A 21920-nucleotide genomic window follows, 5' to 3' on the forward strand; every position below is an offset into this window, starting at 1 on the left:
CTAGTTAAGTATCTGAGAGAATACAACTGAGTAAGCAGAAGGAAATGACAGCAAGGAAATGTTTTCTCTCAGAAAATTTTCACTCAGCATTTTCCTGCTGTTGAGGACAATCTGGAGCGTTGTGAGCTCTAAAATGGGATCTCTCAGGAAGTTGGTTTCTGCCAGTTTTACAGAAAATTGATGTGTTGGTTTACTGTTCTTAGCTTGTCATCAGATGGCATCAAATTTCTTGGTATGAGAGATAGAAATTTCACTCCAAAATAATGAAATTTCTGCCCCAGCTTAGACCTTACTCTAGTTTTATAAACACATTCTTGAAAAATAAATGGGTTTTATAGTCACTTCTGATGACATGGGTTTAGAAGTGAGCAAGAAGTGACTTCTCCAATTGATTCTGGAAGCCTAAATACAATAAACTATGAAAGGTAAATTATTTGCACTTAAAAATTCTCTGTATATATTAAAGAACCAGGCTTCAAGGAAGTTCCTGAAAGGTTTCACCTTCCTGTGTGAACTGCAGCATCTAGGAAGAAGTTAATATTTGTTCACATATTTGAGTTATAATAATTCTTCCATGATAATGAGCCCATAAATGAAAGCTAATTCTGAATTTGGGCAGTAGAACAGCAAGGTTCTTCCTGCTTAATTTTGGTAGCTTTTATTTTAAGCTTTTGGATGTGGGTTTTTTAGTTGATGTAATGCCTAAGATAGAAATGATTTCCTCTCCCACAGGTTCAGCCCAACAATTACAGCACGTTCTACGATGATCAGAGGCAAAACTGGTCCATCATGTTTGAGTCAGAAAAGGCAGCAGTGGATTTCAGTAAGCAGGTAACTGCTCACCTCTGGGCCAGGCAGTTCTTGATGGCTGGTTTACTGCAGGGCCAAATCAAGTTTTATTGTCATTGGAGTTCAGCTTTGAGTGTCTGCATAACTGTGATGGAGACAGATCTGAGAGGAGCCTGCCCAGAGTTTTGGTCATTAAAACCAATCTCTTCCAGGCAGGGAGCCTGTGCTTCTCAAGATTCTCAAACACTGCATATCAATGGTTCTGTAGAGCAGAGGGTGTTCAATCAGCAACATCAGGAGATGTGGAACGCCCTGGGAGTGCATTTCTAGTGTGGGCTTGATCAGTAAAGTGAGGAGCACATCAGATTCATGAGTAGGGCTTGTCTATTAAAGGCCAGAGACACTGCCAGGCTTTCCCTCTGCAGGTGTGCCTTGCCAAATGCAACAGCTCCCCAGCACTGGACTCAGTCCTCTGCCAGGATCTCCTCCTGGGAGAAGGGCAGGGAGTGGAAGGAGGAGACTCCCTGGAGATTGCCTATACAGGATGGCTGTTCCAGAACAATGGCCTTGGACAGGTAAAGACATTTCTGCCACCTCCTGAGTGGGACAGTCCCTGGCAGGAACCTGCACATGCAGCATAGCACTGGTGTTGATGTTGGAGGTGTACTTTGGGCATTTATGGCACTGTAAGTGAGGTTATATGTATTACCTATAGAATATTAAGGGATTCTGGCATATAAAAAAAAAAAATTTCCTCACTGAAAGGGTTATTGAGCATTGGCACAGGCTGCCCAGGGCAGCAGTGCAGTCACATCCCTGAAAATGTTCAAAAACCATCTGGATGTGTTGCTTGAGACATGGTTTTGTGGTGAACAGGGCAGTGCTGGGGGAATGGTTGAACTTGATAATCTTAGAGGGCTTTTCCAACCTTAATGATTCTATTATTCCATTACTGTTGGGGGGAGGTGATTGAAATACTTTTAAACTTCTGTGGCCACTCTTACACATGAATAATTAATGTTGTGTTTTGCTTGACCCAGTCCTGTCCAAAAGCAGGTCTGAAGTCTGAGTCTCCAGTTATAGAAATGGACTAAAGCTCTGTCTTACAGCTGAGAATTAATTTTGGTTTTAGTAGAATGGGAAATAGCCTTTAACCAGAGGTTCTAGGAGTTTATGGAATGTGTAAAGCAGTGTTCAGAATCTTGAAACAGGTGGGAAATCCATGTATTTTGTGTTCTTGTTCAACTCTGCAGGTGTTCGACTCTAATGTTAACAAAGACAAACTGCTGCGGCTGAAGCTGGGATCTGGAAAGGTCATCAAGGTACAACTTCTGGCACTTTCATTATAATAATTGAAGTTTCAAAGCTTTGAATTACTGCAGATCTTGTTCAGAATTCATACATGCTATTTCTGTTTAATTTATTAGCAAGCACTGTAGGACAGTGGCTCACTCAAGCTTTGCACAATAGAGTCCAGTCTCCTTTTCTACATCACTGTAGACAGGAGTTGTCCTCTTCAATTAAAAGGAAACATCCTGTTTTCAGGAGCTGGGGTGTTATTGTCTTTGGGTTTCTGGAAGTTACTTAATCCATTCCCTTGTTCTTGGGGAACCCTATTTCTAAAGGAAATGATTTTTCATCCAGGTGTTGTAATACTCCCATATGTTATCCCATAAAATCGAGGCTTGAGTCAGAGATGCTTTTGTTCAGGTCACTTCCATGGTCTGAGTAATTAATGTATGACATGTATAATTCATATATGACCTGTTACGAGTTGTCTTTTATTGAGGACATGCTATTTGTCTACTTTGTTTTATCCTGTCTCTTACTGTTTTCTTTGGTTGCTTTGTAAATCTAACCAGAGCAATTGAGATCTCTTTGGAGTCCAGTTCTTCCCCAGAATGTTGAGTGAGGTCACCACTGTTTGGTGGAGCTGCATCTTTATTATTAACTTAACACTGGAATTTACAGCTGGCTGTCAGGAATATTGCAAGACAAAGGTTTAGTGCTTCACAATGAAAATAAACAGGATTTTGCAAGAATCTCTCTATATGTGTTTTGAAATCTTTGCCTGAAGTTGTCTTAATTGGAGTAAATAATGTCACTGATCCAACTGTTGCTTTCTCTTCTGTTGCCTGTGCAAACCAAAGGGTTGGGAAGAAGGAATGCTGGGCATGAAGAAAGGAGGGAGAAGATTCCTCATCATTCCTCCAGCCTGGGCCTATGGGGCTCAGGGTGTGGCTGGTCGTGTCCCTGCAGACTCCACTTTGGTGTTCGAGGTGGAAGTCAGGAGGGTGAGCATCTGCTGCCAAATGTTTGCTTTCCATCTGTTTTGTGACTGCAAGGGGGCATCCTGCTGTTAGTGTGAGAACTCCAGCTCAGAAACTGTTAGAAAAATCAGCAAGATGTTTATCTTGAATTCAAACAAACAAACCAACCCAAAACAGAACCCTAAACCCAGAAATCCCTCAAGGCTGTTTGTCTGTTGTAACTGTCTTGGGATCTTTTAGTTGTCTTATTTGTGAGTCACTTGGGAAAACAAAATACTGTGGGAGGAATGAGAGGATGTCAAGACTCAGCTTCTCCAGCTCTGAATCAATTGGCTGCTTTTCCTTGAGGAAAAGCTTTGTGCAGGAGCTTCACAGGCAGTGCCATCACAAATAAATTGATGAAAATTTTTACAGGAACCCAGAAAAACAACCTTTTTTGCTTCATGCTTTTTAAGGTGAAGCTGGCAAAGGAGTGCTCTGGTTCAGATGGGCTGAGTGTCAGTTCAAGGGATTCCCCTGCACCTTCTCCAGTTCCCAGCTCAGATGGCTTCTCTTCAGACTCTGGTTTAGTGCCTCCCTCCACCATCCCTCCAAAGCCTGGGTAAGAAGCAGCATGGCTTGAACAACTTTCTGTGTTAAGGCTGGTGATGCCCATCAGCACAGTGCTGCACTAGCACATCATCTGGCAAACGTGGAGCCTCTGTGCCAGCTCAGTGCCCTGTGGCAGAGCACTGCTCGCTAACAGGACTTGCTGGAATTTTCTGCTTGAGTGCTGACTTCCAGATTAAAGCAGCTGGAATGGGCTCCAGTGAGGGAAGCCATTCCTCTCCAGCATTCCTGAGATCCAGTGCTATTGAGCTGTCTCATCTCAGCTGGCATCACTGTCATCAGTCTGAACCTTCAGTCTCCACAGCTCCCTGAAAAGAGGGGTAGCCAGGTGGGGCTGGGTTCTTTTCCCAGGTAACTGGGAAGAGCAAATCGTCTCTAAGTTACTCCAGGAGAGGTTAATGCTGGATATTAGGAAAACCTTCACCGATAGAATGGTCAGGCATTGGCACAGGCTGCCCAGGGTGGACTTGCCATGCCTGGAGGTGTTCAAAGAATCCAAATGTGGCACTTGGGGATGGGGTTTAGTGCTGAACATGCTGGGGCTGGGTTAGTGGTTGGTGACTCAACCTTAGATGTCTTTCCCAACCTTAACAATTCTATGTTCCGTTCCTTAAATGGATCAGTCACCCTTTTTAGGGAGTCCAGGTAAGTGCTGCACTTGTTGCCATAAGTAGTTTGTTGTTGCACTTGGTTAAAATTATTTATACCAGATTGTGGTTGTTAAAGCAATCAACAAAATTATCTTTCTATAATGACCTGTTCCACTGGGCCATAGTGGTGTCCTGAACATATCTACAGATCACACTGCAAAGAATGTTCCAGAAGTGTAGGCTAAAATAAATGCTCATGGTGTGAGAAAACAGCTTTCCTAGGGAGAGGTGTATTTAACAGTATTTATAAATCAGAGTGTTGGCTCCTGAATTCCTCCTGGTTAATCTCCACACCTGTTTGGCTTTGCAGGGAGCCAGCTGTTCGGGCCAAGTCCAACTCCATCAGTGAGCAGCTTGCAGTAAGTGCTGGCTTTTCCTAATTTGAAGCCCGAGTAGAGAGGTTTTATTTTCCCCTTAATCATTGTGTACTGCTGAAGATAAAGTGAGCATCATGCAAGGCACTGGAACGTTCACCTTACAGCAGCTTAGGGCCTTGTTTTTGAAGGCATTTATGGTTGGACTTGATGATTAATGGTTGGACTCCATGACCTTAAAGGTCTTTTCCAACCTTAATGATTCTGTGATTACCAAGATCTGAGGAACCCCAGCCCCAGTTCCTACTATTAAATGCAAAGTGACTTTGATCACGTGGATGTTCACAAGGCTGGTTATCTTTTGAGATAAATGGACAAATTTTAAATAGATAACAAAGGAATTGGACATTCAGGATAAGTTTATAGAGCTGCATGAGAAGACTTTGTGCCTCCATACAGAAAAAGCTGCTAAGCAGCTTCCTGAACTTTCCTTGTTGGTGATTTTGCAGGGATAGATTTTTCTCTGTAGTGACAGCACTGTCATTTGAGAAAGAGGATAAATAAAACAAACCAAATTAACAATCCTGATGCTACCTTGTGTGCTTGAAGACTGGATTTTCAAACAGTCATCGATAAATTGAGTCAAAATTCAGTCAGAGATTTAGAAGTGTTTGTAACACCTTTTAAAAGCCTGGGCTGAGACAAAAGGAGAGTAACTAAATGTTTCTTTTAGAACCCAGATGTAGCAAAGGCAAAGCTGATTTCTCGGATGGCCAAAATGGGACAGCCCATGCTGCCTTTCCTTGCTGGGACAGCAGGGAGTCAGCTGGACTCCAGTGACTCGGAAATAGAGGTACCAGTGTGACTCTCACTGCTTTTCCTACACTGGGGGTTGCTTAAAGTGGGATCTCTAGCAGTGGCTCTGCCCTTGTCCAGGGAAATCTGCTCTGGTTCTGTGTCAGAAAGGTTCCACTTGGGTTCCTGGGGTAACTCTTTGTCTCAAGGCTGTTGGCTTGGTCTTTGGTGTTTCTTGTAACATGCAGAAATGTTTTTAGGATCCTAATACTCTGAGAGGGACAACACAGCCAGTGGCTTCAAGCAGACCCTCCCAGCCAGCTCAGGCAGTGCTGCCCACAGTGTCCACACAAGGTAACGTGCTGGGGAGCTGCTGCACTCCCATCCCACTCCTTGAGGGCTGTGGGAACAGAGGATTCCTTCCAGGAACTGAAATATGAACTGAAAGCTTCTGATAAGGCTTGCTGATCCACGAGCCACTAATCCATGGAGCACAAGACAATCCTTGGAGTGTTTCTTCATTGTGGTCTTGTGCTTGAGGAAGAGCAGCCACCATGCCTGAGCTTTTGTCTATTTAGTGTGTTGATTTTGGTTTTGTTTTTTTTTTTTGCCATTTCACACCAGGTGAATTAAGCTCTTTCAAGAATTTAATTTTTATTAATTTCAGCTTTATAGCATGCTCAATTTATTTCTTCCTTTTCAGTACCTCAAGCATCTGGTGCTGCACCTTCAGTATCTTCTGCTGCTTTAATTCCTGCAACGGTCCAGCCCCATTCAGCTCTGCCTGGAGGAGCACAGGGCTTTCAGGTACCAAAATGAAATCAAGGAGAATATTGGCACTTCTGTCCTTTCTCCTGAGTCTTCTCCATTGCTGGGGGTAAGGACTTTGACAGAAGGATGAGAATTCCAGGCTGTTTCCTGTGGCTCTTTGCCATTCTCAGTTTTACATCTTATGCCTCTTAAAATTTATTTTAAAGAGGCTAATTCTCTGTTTATGATGGGTTCTTAAGCTAAGGATGAACCAAGCTTTGTTAATCCCTGGGTTTGTAGTGGATACAATAAAAACTTCCACCTTCTTCAGCAATGAGCAGTTAAGTTGCCATCAAGTTGTGTTGTGCTTTTTGAGCCCTTTTGAGGAAATAACTTTGTGTTCAAATTAACAAAACTTGAGAGGGAGTTGACCTCTGACTCTCACAAATGTAGGGTGACATAGTTTTGCTGAAATTTGAGTGAAGATAGGAACTAACCCTCAAAAGAAAAGTATTGTTTTGCATTCACAATGACTGTTGTGTGTTTTGACTTTCCAACTCCTTAATTCTTGGATTTTTTTCTTTGCAAACATCATCCTTGCTCTTGGGCTTAAAAAAATATTAAACTGGGAGGAAATGGGTAAATAGAAAAACACATTCTAACCTATTGAACTTGTCCTGCAAGGCATATCCAGGAGTGGCATTTGCTTACCCCCAGGCTGCTGCATCTGCCTCTCAACTCCAGCCTGTGGGTCAGATGTATCCTGTTCCTTACCAAGGTATGTTTTAAAAGGTACCTGCTTCTCACAGGGCTGCAACACCTGAAGTTTGTGATGATGATTTATAGCTGTGGTGGCACTGGGCTGTTTCACAAATGCTTATTTTTTAATACCAAATGAGGGCAAACACTTCCCAATAAATACCCATCTCTTTCTTACCTTAAAGAGTTTTGTGCATTGTGAAAGGGGCTGGAATTTCTGTGTCTTCCTAAGACTGGGTATTACTAAAGGAGTTTGGTAGATGGTGCTTCCAGTTATAAATAAAACTGGCTTTCCTGGTGGCAGGCGCTTAATTCTATCCAGCTTTTGCTGTGTCTCTGTGCAGGTATTTGACCTTGTCACTATAATCTCTCTCCTTCCCCTTCAAGCACCTGGAGACGTCACTTCCTTTTTGATGACAGAAGCTCGGCAGCACAACACTGAAATCCGACTGGCTGTGAGCAAAGTTGTGGATAAAATGGATCACCTGGCTGCCAAGGTATGACCTGCTCAGGACATTTCTGCTCTCCAGGTGTGCTGAGAGCAGTTGACTCCATTTAAATGCCTGCATTAAGTGATACAGTAAATGAGTAAAATTCTAATATTATCACACCTTCAAGAGCCAGCAGTTCAGCTGCTGTGTAAAAACAAAGCTTAGGCTTAGGGAAAGGTGCTGTCCTACCATCTTGAACATCGTGTGGTGCATTGTTTGGAGGGATTCCCTGCCCTCTGGGAGGTGTCACACTTGATTCAGTGCCTATTCCCTGCAGTTGAGCAGAGGGAGCAGTGAAATGCCTTTTTGCACGTGACTCTCACCTGCACCCATAAATTCATTTCAAATGGCTTAAGAATGGTTTGTCCCTGCAGGTGGAGGAGCTGAAGAAGCAAAGCACTGCCAACAGCTCCCTGCTGCCTGGCATCTCCTCTGTCACTATGGAAGCCTCCATGATCATGAGCAACATCCAGCGCATCATCCAGGTGAGCATGGCCAGCCTGGTTCCACTTCCACCAGGAGCTGGGGCTCACAGTGTTTATCCCTAATCAGAGCAAGTGTCCATCCACCCATGGGTTCTGGTTTTGTGTGGCCATAATGAGGATGAGACTTAAAATTATTTCCATCCCTCTTTCCCCTCCAAAAAGCTCTTCTCAGCATTTTGGGGTTTGGGTATTTTCTGAGTCAGAGTTGTGGGTGTTTAACAGGCCTTGACAAAAGGTTCATGTGGGGGAAGTTCAGCTTCTCAAGCCATTATGAACTGAACCCTCAGTCTCCAGAAGAACCATTTCACAGCTGAAGTACCACATGGTAGAAACCACCTGGTTTTACTATTCACTACTTAATTTTATGCTTTGAAGCAGCAGCCTTTAAAAAACTTGGGGTTTGTGGGTAAAAGAGTCAGCCAGACACAATATTTTCTAGAATGTGATTTGGCAGCTGCTGTCCTGTGCCAGGATTCTGCCAACTGTGGCACGGTGCCTTCCTGGGCTGTTACCACAGAAGGGCTGAGCCTCACCACTGTCCTGCATCTGTGCAAAACAAAGCTTTAGGAGCTGCTGCAAGGAAATCTGAGTAAGCTGAATATTTGTGCTGTGCTGTAGGAGAATGAGAGACTGAAGCAGGAGATATTTGAGAAGAGCAGTAGGATTGAGGAGCAGAATGAGAAGATCAGTGAATTGATTGAACGCAACCAGAGGTAAGGGCTGGGAGCCACATTGCATTTCCAGACTCTCCAGCTTATACTTGGGCATAACTGAGGGGTGTTTGTTAGGAGACAGCCATATTCTGATATTTTAAATTTTTTTCTAAGGTGTTAAAAGTGTGGGATTCCTCCCACCCCTTCTGTGCAGGGTTATCCCTAAAACTCTGATCTGCAGTAAACATGAGTGTGTAAAGGGGGAACAAAATCCCTTGTGCTGTCTGTGAGCACACTTGCCCTGCTTCTGGGAGTTGCTTTATTTTTGCCTTTTAGTGAGGTGAAGAAATTGTAGGGGATGTGGTGCCCTTTGTGAAGTTCAGCTGATACCAAGTTATAAAAAGTCTTGGAGCATGAGACATTTTCAGAGAGGTGAAGCACTTATCCCAGCTGATAAAATCTCTGCTGTGCCAGGCCCTCCCACCCCTCTGAGATCAGCCTTTTAGTCCAGCACATCCTGTAAAATTGTCTGGGACTTGTCCTGAATTCAGCAGAGAAGTTCTGTGCTTTGGAATGTCCCCTTTTCTGTCTGAGCCCTTGGCTCCCAGCCCTGTGTTTCCAGGGATGCCCATGGAGTCTCCCTGTTCACAGGTACGTGGAGCAGAGTAACCTGCTGATGGAGCAGAGGAACCACTCCCTGCAGACAACAAATGAGAACACACAGGCAAGAGTGTTGCATGCAGAGCAGGAGAAGGTAATGGTGGCATGAACAAAGCCAGGGCTCTCGCATTAAAATAAGCATTAAAACAAGCTGAAGCCTTGTTAGTCAAGGGAGTTTTCTTAGCAGGCAGCTGCAGTTCTGAACTTTGTTTGGAGAAAAAAATTGAATGTTTTGATGGCTTTCATGACCAAAGCATCACAGAGAATTAAAGCATTTCATGCTGTCATAACTTTAATATTCTTATCTTGTAGGAAAGTGTCTGATTTATTGCTAACTGTAGGCATGTGGTCAGTGTGTTATGGAAATGTGTATCACAGGGCTTTTGAGTTGGAAATTCTTCAGTTATTTAGTTGCACTGACAGTCCAGAAGAGTTTTATTCCTCCTATATAACTGATATAGAGTTACATAGAATATAGATACAAGAAAAATATTCCCTACTGGAGTTTCTTCATTGTACTTTTGTGCTTTTTTTAAATGCTGATCAGAAGCTGTTTGTTTCTCCCAGTTACACATTGTGCTTTTATGACAGGAACTGTTGGGAAATAGCTTTTAAACCAGTGAAATACATTTATGCATGGCTGCATATCCTGAAGCATCGCTGTAGGCCAGCCTAGCCCAGGAGTGCTGCTCTGGCTCTGATATTGCATGGTGCCTGCTCTGCTTTCTCAAGCACTGGCTTTGTAAATCATGCCAAGTTCAGTCTTGCTCTGTGCTCTCCTGCTGAGTTGTCTCTCTACAGCTCAAGTGTGAGGTGAAAAATGCTTCCTCTGCCTGAGAACCAAACTTGGTGCACCTAAAGCTGACCAGAACTGCAGCTTTCCAAAGTGTGGTAAAGAGCAGAGCAGGGAAGGGGGCTGCCCTTCCAGCCCCAGCCCAGGCTGCACACCCACAGCACACAGGAGTGTGAGAGATTCTAACCAGGAATAAGTGAGACTGAAATAATAAATTAAATTTCTTTCTCAGTGAGGACAACATCCTGCTGGTACAATTAAACTTGGGGAGGAATCATGTTTTGGAAGTATAAGATTCTCAGGAGTCTTCTGGGCCTCTCATCTTCAGCAGGACCCTACTGACTGAGCAGTCACTGCCCAGGGATGATGCTACATGAACAGGCTTCAGGCCAGGCCAGGAAAGCCCTGACTTGCACTGGGAGATTTCCCCTGTTTCTGTGGGAGTATTGACTGTAAACATGAAGGCAGGAATTCCTCCCTCTTCCCTTTATCTAACCCAGCTTGCCCTGGGACTGCAGTCAGTGAATGCCTAGGGACAGACAGAACCAGAGGGAAGAGGGACTGGAAGCTGTTTTATCCATTGTTTACACACAGATAGGCACTTGGCTTTTATTTGGTTGTACCAGGATCATTGAGGTGTTGGGAACTCACTGCTTTTGGGTTATGGATCTTTGGCAGAGCAAGTCACAGCTGTAGTTGAAGTCATTGCCCACCACTGCAGTGCAGGTCACACCCAGGACTGTCCCACCTTAGGTGTGTGACATACCCTAAGGAAACCTTTAGTGTCTTTCTTTTTACACCAGGCTTCACTCCCTTTTTCTGTCTAAGCTTTTACAGTTCTTGGAGTAATTTAAAGGCTTCTCTGGCATGCCTTAGGCTCCTGTTAATGAAGCATTTTGCTTTTCTGCTGATGAATGCCTCTGCCTTTCAAGTTGTGTTCTTAACCCTTCCTGTTTCCTGTCACTGCTTTCTCTTCCCAGCACATGCTGCCAGTGGATCGGGGCTGGGACCAGGTGAGGCAGTGTCTGCTGACTGTGTAGATGGTAGATGAGGTTGTTGGTGGCCTCATGCAGATTTCTAGTCTGGACAAAAGTGTCATGGCAAAAAAATCATTGTTGCCTCCTCAGTCTGGACATGTCTTCCCTGATAAGGCCTCCAAGCCTTTTCCAGCTCTTCCTGAGAGAACAGTTCTGCTGCTTCCTCACACATTTCTTTTTTTTCCCTTCTCCTTTTCCCCTGCTCCATTTTGTGCTGCAGGCCAAAGTTGCAGAGGAGCTGGCAGCTGCCACAGCCCAGGTTTCCCAGCTGCAGCTGGAGCTCACTGCCCACCAGAAGAAGGAGATGGAGCTGAGGAAGCAGCTCTCCTGTGCTGTGCAGGATGCAGAGAGACAGGAGGCACAGCTCAACAAGCTGCAGGCACAGGTGGCAGGTGAGGCTGCTCCTGCCTGTCCCTGAGAGCTCCTTCATGGCTCTTTTATAAGTCATAGGTTTTTCCTGTCTTCTTGGGTATCTTTCTGCTTTCCCTTGGATCAGTTTCAGGGGATGGAAGAAGGATATGGATGCACTGACATATCTGAGGGATGTGCATCCTTGTCACCACTGAAGGCAAAGTGGGATGACTCAACCAACAAAATCATCCTTTTATAGGGATGTCTTTTGTAGAGCAATCTCTTGGCTTTTCTGTCCAATGTCCTGCAGAGCAGCCAGGGATGTTCCAGTCAAAAGTTGAGATAAACATGATTCATTCATTCCTCTGTGCTGGGCACTGCTGTGGCCCCACCCTGAATCCTGGGGTCACTTCTGTACCCTACATGATGAGAAGGATGTTGAGGAAGGACATGGAGCAATTCCAGGGAAGGGAAAGGAGCTGGGAAGGAGCTGGAGCCCCAGGAGAGGCTGAGGGAGCTGGGAAAGGGGCTCAGCCTGGAGAAAAGGAGACTCAGGGGGCCCTTCTGGCTCTGCACAAGTCCCTGACAGAAGGGGACAGCCAACATGTCCCTGCTCCCATGGAACAGGGACAGGAGAGGGAACGGCCTCAAGTTGTGCCAGTGGGAATTTAAGTTGGATGTTAGGAAAAATGCCTTCACAGAAATGGTTGCAAAGCATTGGAACAGGCTGCTCTTGATAAACTCTAGTCCCCACTGCAGGCACAAGCAGAGTTGTTGACTGCACTGTACAGGAGACCCTGTTCCTCCATCAGCCCCCAAAATGTGCTCCCCTGCAGTGGGAGTTGCACCCAAACTCACAGGGAAATGTGGGGGTTTGTTTACAGAGCTCCAAGAAGCCTCTCAGGACACTCAGAGCAAGTTCAAGGCTGAGAAGCAGAGCCGCAAACAGCTGGATATGAAGATTGCAGCACTGGAGGAGGAGCTGACAGACCTGAGAGTGGAAAAGGAGACTCTGGAAAGGGTATGTCCAGTGCCAGCAACAGAGTTTCAGTTGTTCACTGAAGGTTAACCCAAGATTCTTATTTATAAGTATGTAAGTTAAGTAAATCTTGACTCATCTGCAAGCTGGTGGATCCTTTGTGCTTATGTGGGGTTTTATTTATTTAATGTCTTACCCAGTAATGTGTCAGCCTTCCTTACCTCTGAGATAACCTCAGCTTGATTTCAAGTGATGAAGTTCCCTGCCCAAAGAACCTCCTTCTGCCTGAGGGAAAAGATCTACTTTGGTGCAGTGTGGCCTATTCTGTGTCATGTTCTGTATTGCAGAATCTTGCAGAGAGGAAGAAGAAATCCCTCTCAGAGAGAGCTCAGGCAGAGGAGGAGATGGAAGAAGTTCGCAGGTCGTACCAGCAGGAGCTGGACAAGCTCCGGCAGCTCCTGAAAAAGGCCCGGACCTCGACTGACCAGGCAGCAGCAGAGCAGGTGAGCACTCAGGGGAGCTGCTGCTCCAGGTCTGGAGGGCTTGTGGGAACCTACAGGTAGGAAATAATGTGAAAATGCTCAGGTAGGGGAAGAATGAAAGTGTTACCTGCTTGAATTCATGGATTAGTGTCAGACTGGGGAAAGGAGAGGCACCAAATTGAGATTGTAGTAGAGAGAATATGGGACTTGTGAGGAGTGGAAGGTTTAGAAATATGCCAAGAGGTCTGAAATGTGATCCAGACCTGGCCAGCCTGGGGGCTTGTGGCTGGAGCTGAAGTGAGAGGTTTGGGTAGGAGCTGGTGGCAGGTGCTGGGCTGCCCTCTGTGGGTGTCCACCTCTTGTGCAAGCACAGATTGTGTGTGTGTGTGTTCCTGATGGTCTCTCTTATGCCATGGGCAGCTGTCAGTGATCCAGGCCGAGCTGGAATCTCAGTGTGAAGCCAAATGTGAGCGTGCCCTGGCCTCAGCCAAGGAGCAGCATGCCCGGCAGTGCCAGGAGCTGTGTGAGCAGAGGGACTCCCTGCAGCACCAGCTGGCCCAGCTGGAGGAGAAGGTAAAGGGCTGTTCTTTATTGCTGTAATGGGCACTAAATATCAGTAGCTGTAACCAGCAGTTCTCTCCCACCTATTTGGGACTTGACTTTGTAATTTCAGGCCTCTTGTGGAGCTTGATCTTGGCTGCAGCTGCAGTTGTTCTGTTTATGGAGGAGGGAGGGCAAAGGTGCTGATAGTGCTGAGCTACAGCAACATCTTCCACTTCCCTGCACTGCCCTGAGTGGCTGTTGGTGGGCAGAGGCTGTTTGGAGTGGGTGACACTGCCAGGGGCTGTAGCTGCTCTGACTCTTGTGTTTCAGCTCACGGCGCTCAAACACTCGAAAAAAGCAGAGGAGCAAAAATTGTCTGAGGTTCAGCAACGTTTGGAGGAACTGGAGCCTATCCAGGAGAAGGTAAAGGAATGGGAACTGGATGGGAATGAGTGCAGGGAACACCAGCCCCAGGCTAGTCCAGAGTAATGTGGATGGGAGTTCCAGAATGTGGTAGGGAACAATTTCATGTCGTTTCCAGCAAACCAGAACAGGCCAAATAATGAGACCCAGCCTTCATTTCACTGGGATCTCAGTGATGCTGCCCCCACCTATTCTTGGTGGCACTTGAGGAGCCGATGACGCAACTGTGACTGCCCAAGGCTGCCTTGGGTGTCCTTATTTTGGTGCTGTTGCTTTCAGCCAAGTCTTTTGTGACATGCTTAAAACTCCACTCAGAGTTAGTGCCTCACTAAAACCCTTCCCAAGTGACCCCTTGAGGTGAGGCTGTGGGGTGAGGAGCAGCTCTCAGGGTGGGTTTCCCTTGGCAGTACTCAGCCCTGCAGGCAGACGTGGTGGTGCTGAAGGCTCGCTATGAGGAACGGATCCGAGACCTGCAGAAGGATCAGGATGGATCTTCCCCTGCAGACTTCACTGAGCAAGTGAGCTTGATTCCAGTTCTTCTCCTTCCTAAGCAAATGGATTTACCTTGAATTATTTCTATTTGAACTGACATAAGAAGGAAAAATATATTTTTTCCATAAAGCACTGTGTTTGTAATAACAGTCCAGAGAGGAAGGAAGGATGGGATCTTATCCCAGAATTATGGTCACACAGAATGGTTTGAGTTGGAAGAGACCTTAAAGCTCATCCAGTGCCACCCCTGCCATGGCAGGGACAGCTCCCACTGTCCCAGCTGCTCCCAGCCCTGTCCAGCCTGGCCTTGGGCACTGCCAGGGATCCAGGGGCAGCCCCAGCTGCTCTGGGCACCCTGTGCCAGGGCCTGCCCACCCTGCCAGGGAACAATTCCTGCCCAATATCCCATCCAGCCCTGCCCTCTGGCACTGGGAGCCATTCCCCCTTGTCCTATCTCTCCATCTCTTGTAAACAGCCTCACTCCATCCTTCCATTGCTCACTTTGTTGTCTGACTTTTATTTCTTGTTGTTAAAACTCTACATTTGATGTTTAGATTTAAAAACTAAAATAAGTAAGAAGTGCCAGTCTGCCTTGGTGTTGTGCAGCCTGCCTCAGCTTGGGAGGATAGTTGGGGTCATATAGGGTTGCTCTGAGTTAAGGTGTCCTGATGTGGTGAGGATTTCTGGTTTGGAAAGTAGATTGTTTGAAAAACACCTGTGTGTGTTTGGATTTATTGTTCCTTCCCTTGGAGAAGTGCCTGATGTTGAGTGCAGTGCTTCACTTGCTAATGAATTCATCTGTTTCCTGTCATGCTCTTTTGCAGGTAAAGAAGATAATGAATGGGGTGTTTCAGTCTCTTCGGGGTGAATTTGAGCTGGATGAGCTGTACAGTGGCAGAGCAGTCCTGGGGGTTGTCATGAACACTATCAAGGTATGGCAGTGGTGAGAGGACAGAGAGTGAGCCTTGGGCTAAAGCCTCAGATCTGTGCTGTGAGACTGAAATAACTGAAGGAGAATTTGTTGTGGGTGGCAAAGCAGCCTGGTGGGAGGAGGTGATGCAGGGATCTGTAATGGTTTGTATTTAACCTGTGCTCTCTCTACTCCCCTTTCCAGACTGTGACACTGCAGCTGCTCAACAGGCAGCAGGAGAAGCCAGGAGATGGCAGTGAAAATGAGGAATCTGACACAGGAGCAGGGAGACAGGAGGGATCACCTGGAGCAAAACCTGAGCACAAAGAGCTGCAGCACAGCCCAGCACAGAGCACTGCAACCCCAGCTGATACTGGGGAAGCGACCAGAGGCTCCCTGGAGTTTGAGCAGGAAGGCCAGGCTGTTCCTCACCCTGCCAGGCCCACAGCTCCTGAGGAGCAGCAGGAGACACAGAACAATGGGGGGACAGAGGAAGAGAAAGTTCAGGAGGAGCATCTGCGTCCCACAGCTGATTCCAGCCTGGGTGCTAAGAACGGACAGCCTGTTCCTGGGCTGGAGCAGAGGCTGGAGAGTGTTCCTGTCGGGAAAACTGACCCACAACAGGGTCTCCTTGCAGTGTCTTTGCAGGCAGAAGCTGCAGAACCTTCTGTTCCAGGAGCCAAGCCAGGAGGGGTGGATGAGGCAGCACTTCCAGCACATCCAGCTGAGGAGCAGAAGGCAGAGGAGGCTGTGGGAGGTTTAGAGCCTCCTCCCTTAAATGGGGAGGAAGGGAGTGGCACAGACCCCTGGGATGGAGCTGGCTCTGAGCAGGAACCTGTGCCAGGCTCAGCTGTCCTGGGAGAAGCTCCAGCATCGCAGGAACTGGGCTCCAGCCCCAGGCACACAGATTCCAGGTGAGGGGGGTGCTGGGTGCCAGGGGCAGCTGGGGCTGGGACAGCAGCAGGCCCAGGGCTGGCACAGGTGTGTCCCTGCTCAGGACAGCACAGGCTGGGGGCTGCAGCCCCCTCATGGTGCTGGCACTGGCACCAGCCTGGACCTGGCACAGACTGGGCTGCCTGGGGCACGTTCCACTGGGAGCAGCCCTGGAGCAGTGGAGAACATTCCCAGGGGAGTTTGCACTTCCTGTACAGTCTGATCCTGGTGCCTGCCAGGTCCCAGAATTGCCCTGCTGAACAGTACCTGCCACAAAGGCTTCCCTCAGTGACAAAGCTTTGCCATCTCTCACTAACAGAACCTGTATAAAGCAAATCCCATCCTCTCTTCAGCTGCTCATTCTTTATTTCCTTGCAGCCTCTTTGAGGATGACAACTTCTTTGAAACAGCATCTCCTAGACCACTGAAGCCTCAAGTTCCCTCTGAAGAGGAGGATGAAGAGGAAGTGGTATGTATTTGGGTGTTTGGGACTTTACAGACAGAGCCTCAATCAGAGCAGCTTCTCTGTAAAATCCTTCCTGTGGCAGTGGGGGCCTGGCTGAGCTCAGATCCATTCCCTGTGTAAATCAGGAGTGCCTGGGGTTGGTGACTGAGCTGGGCAGGGCTGACTTGGCTGAGGAAGTGGTGAGGCTCCTGCTGGCATGAAATCAGTGAGACTTGCCAGGTTAATTGAAGGGTTTTAGTGTTTGGCCACTCTCCAGTCCCTTTTAGCCCATTTTGCAGTCCCTGCAAGCAGCTCCTGGAGTCACAGAGCCATAGAATCCTCAAGGCTGGAAAAGACCTTTAAGATCATCAAGTCCAGCCATCCATGTAGCATCATTCACCACTCAACCATGTCCTCAAGTACCACATCCACCCATTTTTTGAGCACTTCCAGGGATGGTGGCTCCACACTGCTCTGAGCAGCCTGTGCCAATGCTTTACATTCCTTTCCATCAAGATTTTTTTTCTTGCTATCTAATCTAAGCCTAATCTAAACACTAAACCATCACATGAAAAATAAAAACTTGGGTAATGAGGCTTCTTGTTCCCAGCTCCTCCAAGCTGGCAGAGATTTCAGAGCAGTTTGTGTAGTGATTATGAAATGCCAGGAAGTTGCTGGGGCTGACCAGTTTCCCTCTGCTGTGGCTTGCAGAGCATGAAGGGGCGTCCCCCTCCCGCACCACTCTTTGGTGATGATGATGATGATGACCTGGACTGGCTGGGATGAAGATGTGGCTGCTGAGCCCTCTCCTCTGGGCATGGCCTCTTCCCATGCTCTGAGCCCTTGGCGAGCTGCATACGTGGGACATTGGGAATGACCAGGGACTTCCCAGCTCTTGTCCTGCAGATGGATGGGGGCTGGCAGCAGGGGGCTCAGCCCCAATTGCTCTGAGCTGCCAAACACACTCTGGGGTTGGGCTGGGCACAGGAGCCACCCACTGTCCCCCTCCCCTGAGCCCTGGATTCATTAACCTCAAATTTTCTGCAAATAGGAACTTGGTGAAGAGCTTCAGCAGAGCAAGTCTGGCAAGGACCCTGCAGTGGCAACACCCTGTTAAAAAATCAGACTAAAATCTCCCAGTGATCAGTGTCTTGGAATATTCCTCTTGGTCCCCAGGGTGGCCTCGCTGGGACCCTGCACCCTCTCAGCAGTGTCTGAGCCATGTAGCACTGGAGGTTCCCCCAGGAATCCCAGTCAGGTGTTTCTTGTGAGCCCCTGGCTCTGCACAAGCAGCTTGGGGAGGGCTGAGGTGGTTCAGGTGGGCACTGGCTCAGAGCTGTGGCACAGCTGCTGCTGCACCTTGGAGCTCTGGTAAAGCTCAGGGCCTGAGCAGCTGTGAGGGGTGCAAGGAGCCCAGTCCCTGCTGTGTGTTGGTCAGACACTCACAGGCAGCTCCAGTCCTGTGCTCTGAGCTGAGGTGGTTTTTGCTGGACTGTGTTTCCCTGGGGGAGCAGCAGCACAGCTCTGGGATGTGCTGTGTTTTTGGGAAGTCCTTCCCCACAGCCCAGCCCTTCTCCCGTGCCTTTGGCTCTGCTGCTGTTGAAGTGTGACCATCCCAGCAGCAGTTAAACTGTAGAGAAGGGTGGGACACAAAGCCCAGGCTGGGCTGGGCAGTTTGGGGTGTCACCCTGCACTCTGAGAGGACCAGGAGGGGAAAGCAGTGAGGACAGAGCTGGGCAAACAGCATCAGCATCTCACAGCACTTTTATTCTCCACTCATGAGCACTAACACACCTTCACCCCAGAAGTCTTTAAAACAAATAAACCCCTTCATAAAATGAAAGGACTTAAACTAATTCTATTAATTCTATGGTTTAGTTTCTATACCTGCCTTTACAGTCTCTGACTAGAATTAGATCTGTGTCCCCCTAAAGGTGATTTCTTGAGAGGAAATCTGTGCCCCACCCTCAGAGCCACAGATCGCCAAAAGCAGCTGAAATTGGGGCAGAGACCAAAGCCTGTGACAGCCTGAGCTGGGCCTTCCTGGGCATTACTCAGTGCTCAATAGGAGGGTGTTTGAAACTGGATTTTCTGGGCATGCTTGTGCTGCTCTGGGTATCAGTGCCCTGATGTGGCCTCTGGCCCCGTCCATGAGTGTCCCAGGGGCGATTACTGCTCATACTAACAAGTTCCACTCCTTCCCCATTACAGATAGACACCCTGAGGAATTTGCATTTCACTTCTTGGAAAATAAAGTGCAATTAAACCTGTATTTTTTTTCTTGCAGTGGTTTTACTTTAGTCCAGCTTCATCTGTCACCTGAAAACTGACTTAGCTCTGACTTAAATTTGGAATAATTTGATCTAGAAGGTGTTCTTGTCTCTTCGTGTTGTTGAAGCCCTCTCCTGGGAAAGGAGAGAAGGTCCCTTTGTGCTGTGGCTCCTGGGGCTCCCACTCTGGACTGTGGTGGTCACAGAGGGCACTTGTCTGGTTCCCCTCAGGTTTTAGGAGAGGGGATCTTGAGCATCTCTAGGGCTTTGCAGAGCCCTGTCCCTCCTGAGCTGCTCTGGGGCTGCAGGAAAGCTCAGCTCCACCCTGCCTGGGAGCCCTGAGCAGGGATTGGGGTTCAAGATTTGAAATATTTATCCCCCCATTCAGGCCCAGCAGGAACCATAACCCCTTCCCCACCCTGGCAGCTCCCTCTGCCTCGGCCTGGACTCAGGGTCCGAATTAACCCTGTGTGTCCTCTGTGCCTGCCTGGGCTGCCGGGAGGGGAAGGGGGAGCTCTGGGCCCCCAGGGCCAGAGCAGCCTCGGGGAGGGAGGGACGGGCCGGGCCCAGGCAGGACGATGCTGCCTCTGGGGCTGTGCTGGGGCTAATCCCGGTCCCGGGGGCTGAGCTCTGGCCAGAGGTGGGTGAAGCACGGAGGACTTTGCTGAGGCTGTGCCCATGGGGGGGTTGCTGGGGGCTGGGAAGGAGAGGTCACCCTGCTCCATCCTGACCCTGGTGCTCAGCCGCTGCCGAGGCTCGAGGACTCACAGAAAAACACCCGGACGCGGTGCTGGGCCCATGGCTGGCTTTAATGGCTCGTGTCTCTGATGCTTGAGCTCTTCCCCGGCTGCCTCTTCCCTCTGCGGGCACCGTGCCGGGCTCTCTCCTCCCTTTGGGGTGCCTTGTTACAGCTTCGCCCTCAGGCCAGCACAGCGGGGCCGGGCCCGTCCCCTCAGCCCTCAGCGGGGCCGCACGAGGCGCGGCCGGGGCTGTGGCGGTCCCCGGGCCCCGGCGGTGGCCCCGGGCCTTCGGGCACGGAGCGTGAGGGCAGCCGGGGCCCGCGGCGAGCAAAGCGCTGCAATAAGTTAATTTTTAACGAGTCTGATGGCCGGGGGCTCTCGTGCGGGGTAGCCGAGCGTCCTGCGGGCCCCAGGGCTGGATCCAGGCGGGTGCTGAGCCCCGGCCCTGCCCCACCGAGGTGTCCGCGGCCCGACAAGTCCCGGAGCCATCCCCGGCTCCATCCACCGGGCTGGGGCGGGTTGCAGTGGGACGGGAGCCCCGCTCCGCCATCCGGACCTACTTGAGGAAGACGAGCAGGAAGAAGGTGGAGACGATGAGCACGAGGATGCCGGCGGCGAAGCCGAGGCGCAGGTTCTCCATGGAGGCCAGCGGGGGCTGCGTGTCCAGCAGCAGCCCCCGGCCCAGCAGCCCCAGCACGAAGGCGTGGGGGGCCTCGGAGTCGCGGCGGAGCCCGCAGGGGGACACCGAGCTGCTCACGGCGAACACGGGGCCGTGGGACGAGCACAGCGCGGCCACGGAGCGCGACGAGCCCTGCCCGGGGTCCGGGGGGGCACCGCTCCCGTTCTCCTGCTGCTGCTCCCCAGGCGGGGTCCCCGGGGCCGGGGTGGCGGCCGGGGCCAGCTCGGGCAGCAGCGTCACCATCCTGCAGAAGGGGCAGCTGACGAAGGCCACGCTGGCAGCGGCACAGGCGAGCCTGAGGAGGCAGCGCTGGCACAGCGAGTGGCGGCAGGACAGCTCCTGGGGGCCCCCCCCGGCACCCCAGTACGCCTCGTAGCAGATCCCGCACTCCCCGCCGGGCTCGGGCCCCGCTGCCATCGCGCTCCGCCGGCCCGGCACGGCACGGCACGGCCGCTTTTGAAGGCGGGGGGCGGCGATGGCCGAGCCCGGGGAGGGGAGAGGGGCCGGGGAGGGGAGAGGGGCCGGGGCAGCCGCCCCCCCTGAACTTCAGCCTGGCCCCAGGGTGGCCGGCGGGCGCTGGAGCGGCACAGGGAACGCTCCACCTCCACCGCAGAGCTGCTGCCCCCGAAACACCTGCTGCTCTTTCCCTTTTCCCTTTCCAAATCCATCATATCCTTAATCTCTCCCAGGCAGAGTTTCTCTCATTGTTTATGTACTTTAGGAGCGGCTGAGCAGTGTGCACAGCGCCCGTTTGGCACCAGCCCTGGGGTCTGTTTGTCACCCGCTGCAGGAGGTGGCCCTGGCCACCAGCACGGTCCCCTCGGGGTCCCGGGGATGGACACGGGAGGTTTGTGCCGAGCACAGGGCGGCTGCAGCCCCGGACTGCCCGGGGCTGAGTGGGGCCGAAGGGTGTTTTTTAATTATTGTTTTACTTTCCCCGCAATCTCAGGAACTGCCGGGACTCCTGGGTGATGCTCCAGCTGTTTTGGCTGAGCGGGGCTGGGGTGGCCCTGGCCATGAAGGGCAGCCCGGCACTGCCGACTGCTCTGGCACCTCTTCAGGGCCCTGTCCCCGAGCGAACCTTGCCCCGAGCTCCTGTCACCCATCACCGCCCCCAGCACGGCCCGGCGGTCACCGGCGGGGATGGAGGGCGCTGGGAATGGAGGGGGAGCTGGGATGGGGGCGCAGAGGGGATGGAGGGGGTGTCGGGGCAGCCCTCGGGACTCTCCTCCCTCTCCAGCCCGACCCCTGGGGTCTCTGTGTGATCCCTGACTGCCCCGGGGGAGGGGGCACAGGGGGGGCTCCTTGGGGGGCTGGATCCCTGCTCCTCACCCTGCCTCAGCTCAGGGCTTCTGACTCCCTCCTCCTCCTCCCCGAGCCCAGGGAGGGGGGACAGGGAGGAGTGAGGGTGCCCCACGACCCTTCCTGCCCTCATTCGGGCACCTCCTCCATCCCGAGCACCAGCTGCTCCTGGTGCAGCCCCTTGCCCCTCCCCGGATAGGACCTGCCTTCTCTGATGTGCAGCAGCAGCAAAACGTGAAAGCAGAGGCTGGAAAAACATCCCCAGGATGTTGTTGTCCCCAGGGTGCCAGCCCTGGTGCTGTGGCACGTCCCCAGG

The 21920-nt window shown here is 50.2% G+C and overlaps 1 protein-coding gene across 2 annotated transcripts in view; it reads left to right on the forward strand.

Annotated features, from left to right (window-relative positions):
• Positions 1-18885, forward strand: part of FKBP15 (FKBP prolyl isomerase family member 15) — a 23197-nt gene extending 4312 nt beyond the window's left edge. Inside the window, exons 6-30 of one of the 2 annotated variants that reach the window (XM_086858628.1) lie at positions 733-831; positions 1215-1364; positions 2043-2111; positions 2940-3083; positions 3515-3660; positions 4629-4677; positions 5366-5485; positions 5688-5781; positions 6131-6234; positions 6862-6955; positions 7324-7433; positions 7802-7912; positions 8531-8625; positions 9217-9319; positions 10999-11031; positions 11276-11447; positions 12291-12427; positions 12733-12888; positions 13288-13440; positions 13741-13833; positions 14241-14351; positions 15150-15257; positions 15440-16149; positions 16547-16637; positions 17325-18885. In XM_086858628.1, coding sequence (XP_086714754.1) covers positions 733-831; positions 1215-1364; positions 2043-2111; positions 2940-3083; positions 3515-3660; positions 4629-4677; positions 5366-5485; positions 5688-5781; positions 6131-6234; positions 6862-6955; positions 7324-7433; positions 7802-7912; positions 8531-8625; positions 9217-9319; positions 10999-11031; positions 11276-11447; positions 12291-12427; positions 12733-12888; positions 13288-13440; positions 13741-13833; positions 14241-14351; positions 15150-15257; positions 15440-16149; positions 16547-16637; positions 17325-17399 — 3327 coding nt within the window. In that variant the 3' untranslated portion in view covers positions 17400-18885. The remainder of the gene's footprint in view (positions 1-732; positions 832-1214; positions 1365-2042; positions 2112-2939; positions 3084-3514; positions 3661-4628; positions 4678-5365; positions 5486-5687; positions 5782-6130; positions 6235-6861; positions 6956-7323; positions 7434-7801; positions 7913-8530; positions 8626-9216; positions 9320-10998; positions 11032-11275; positions 11448-12290; positions 12428-12732; positions 12889-13287; positions 13441-13740; positions 13834-14240; positions 14352-15149; positions 15258-15439; positions 16150-16546; positions 16638-17324) is intronic. The other variant, XM_086858629.1, reaches the window with a different exon arrangement.
• The last annotated feature ends 3035 nt before the right edge of the window (positions 18886-21920 follow it).

Source organism: Cyanistes caeruleus, chromosome 20 (assembly GCF_971803275.1).
Source record: "Cyanistes caeruleus chromosome 20, bCyaCae1.hap1.1, whole genome shotgun sequence".
NCBI lineage: Eukaryota > Metazoa > Chordata > Aves > Passeriformes > Paridae > Cyanistes > Cyanistes caeruleus.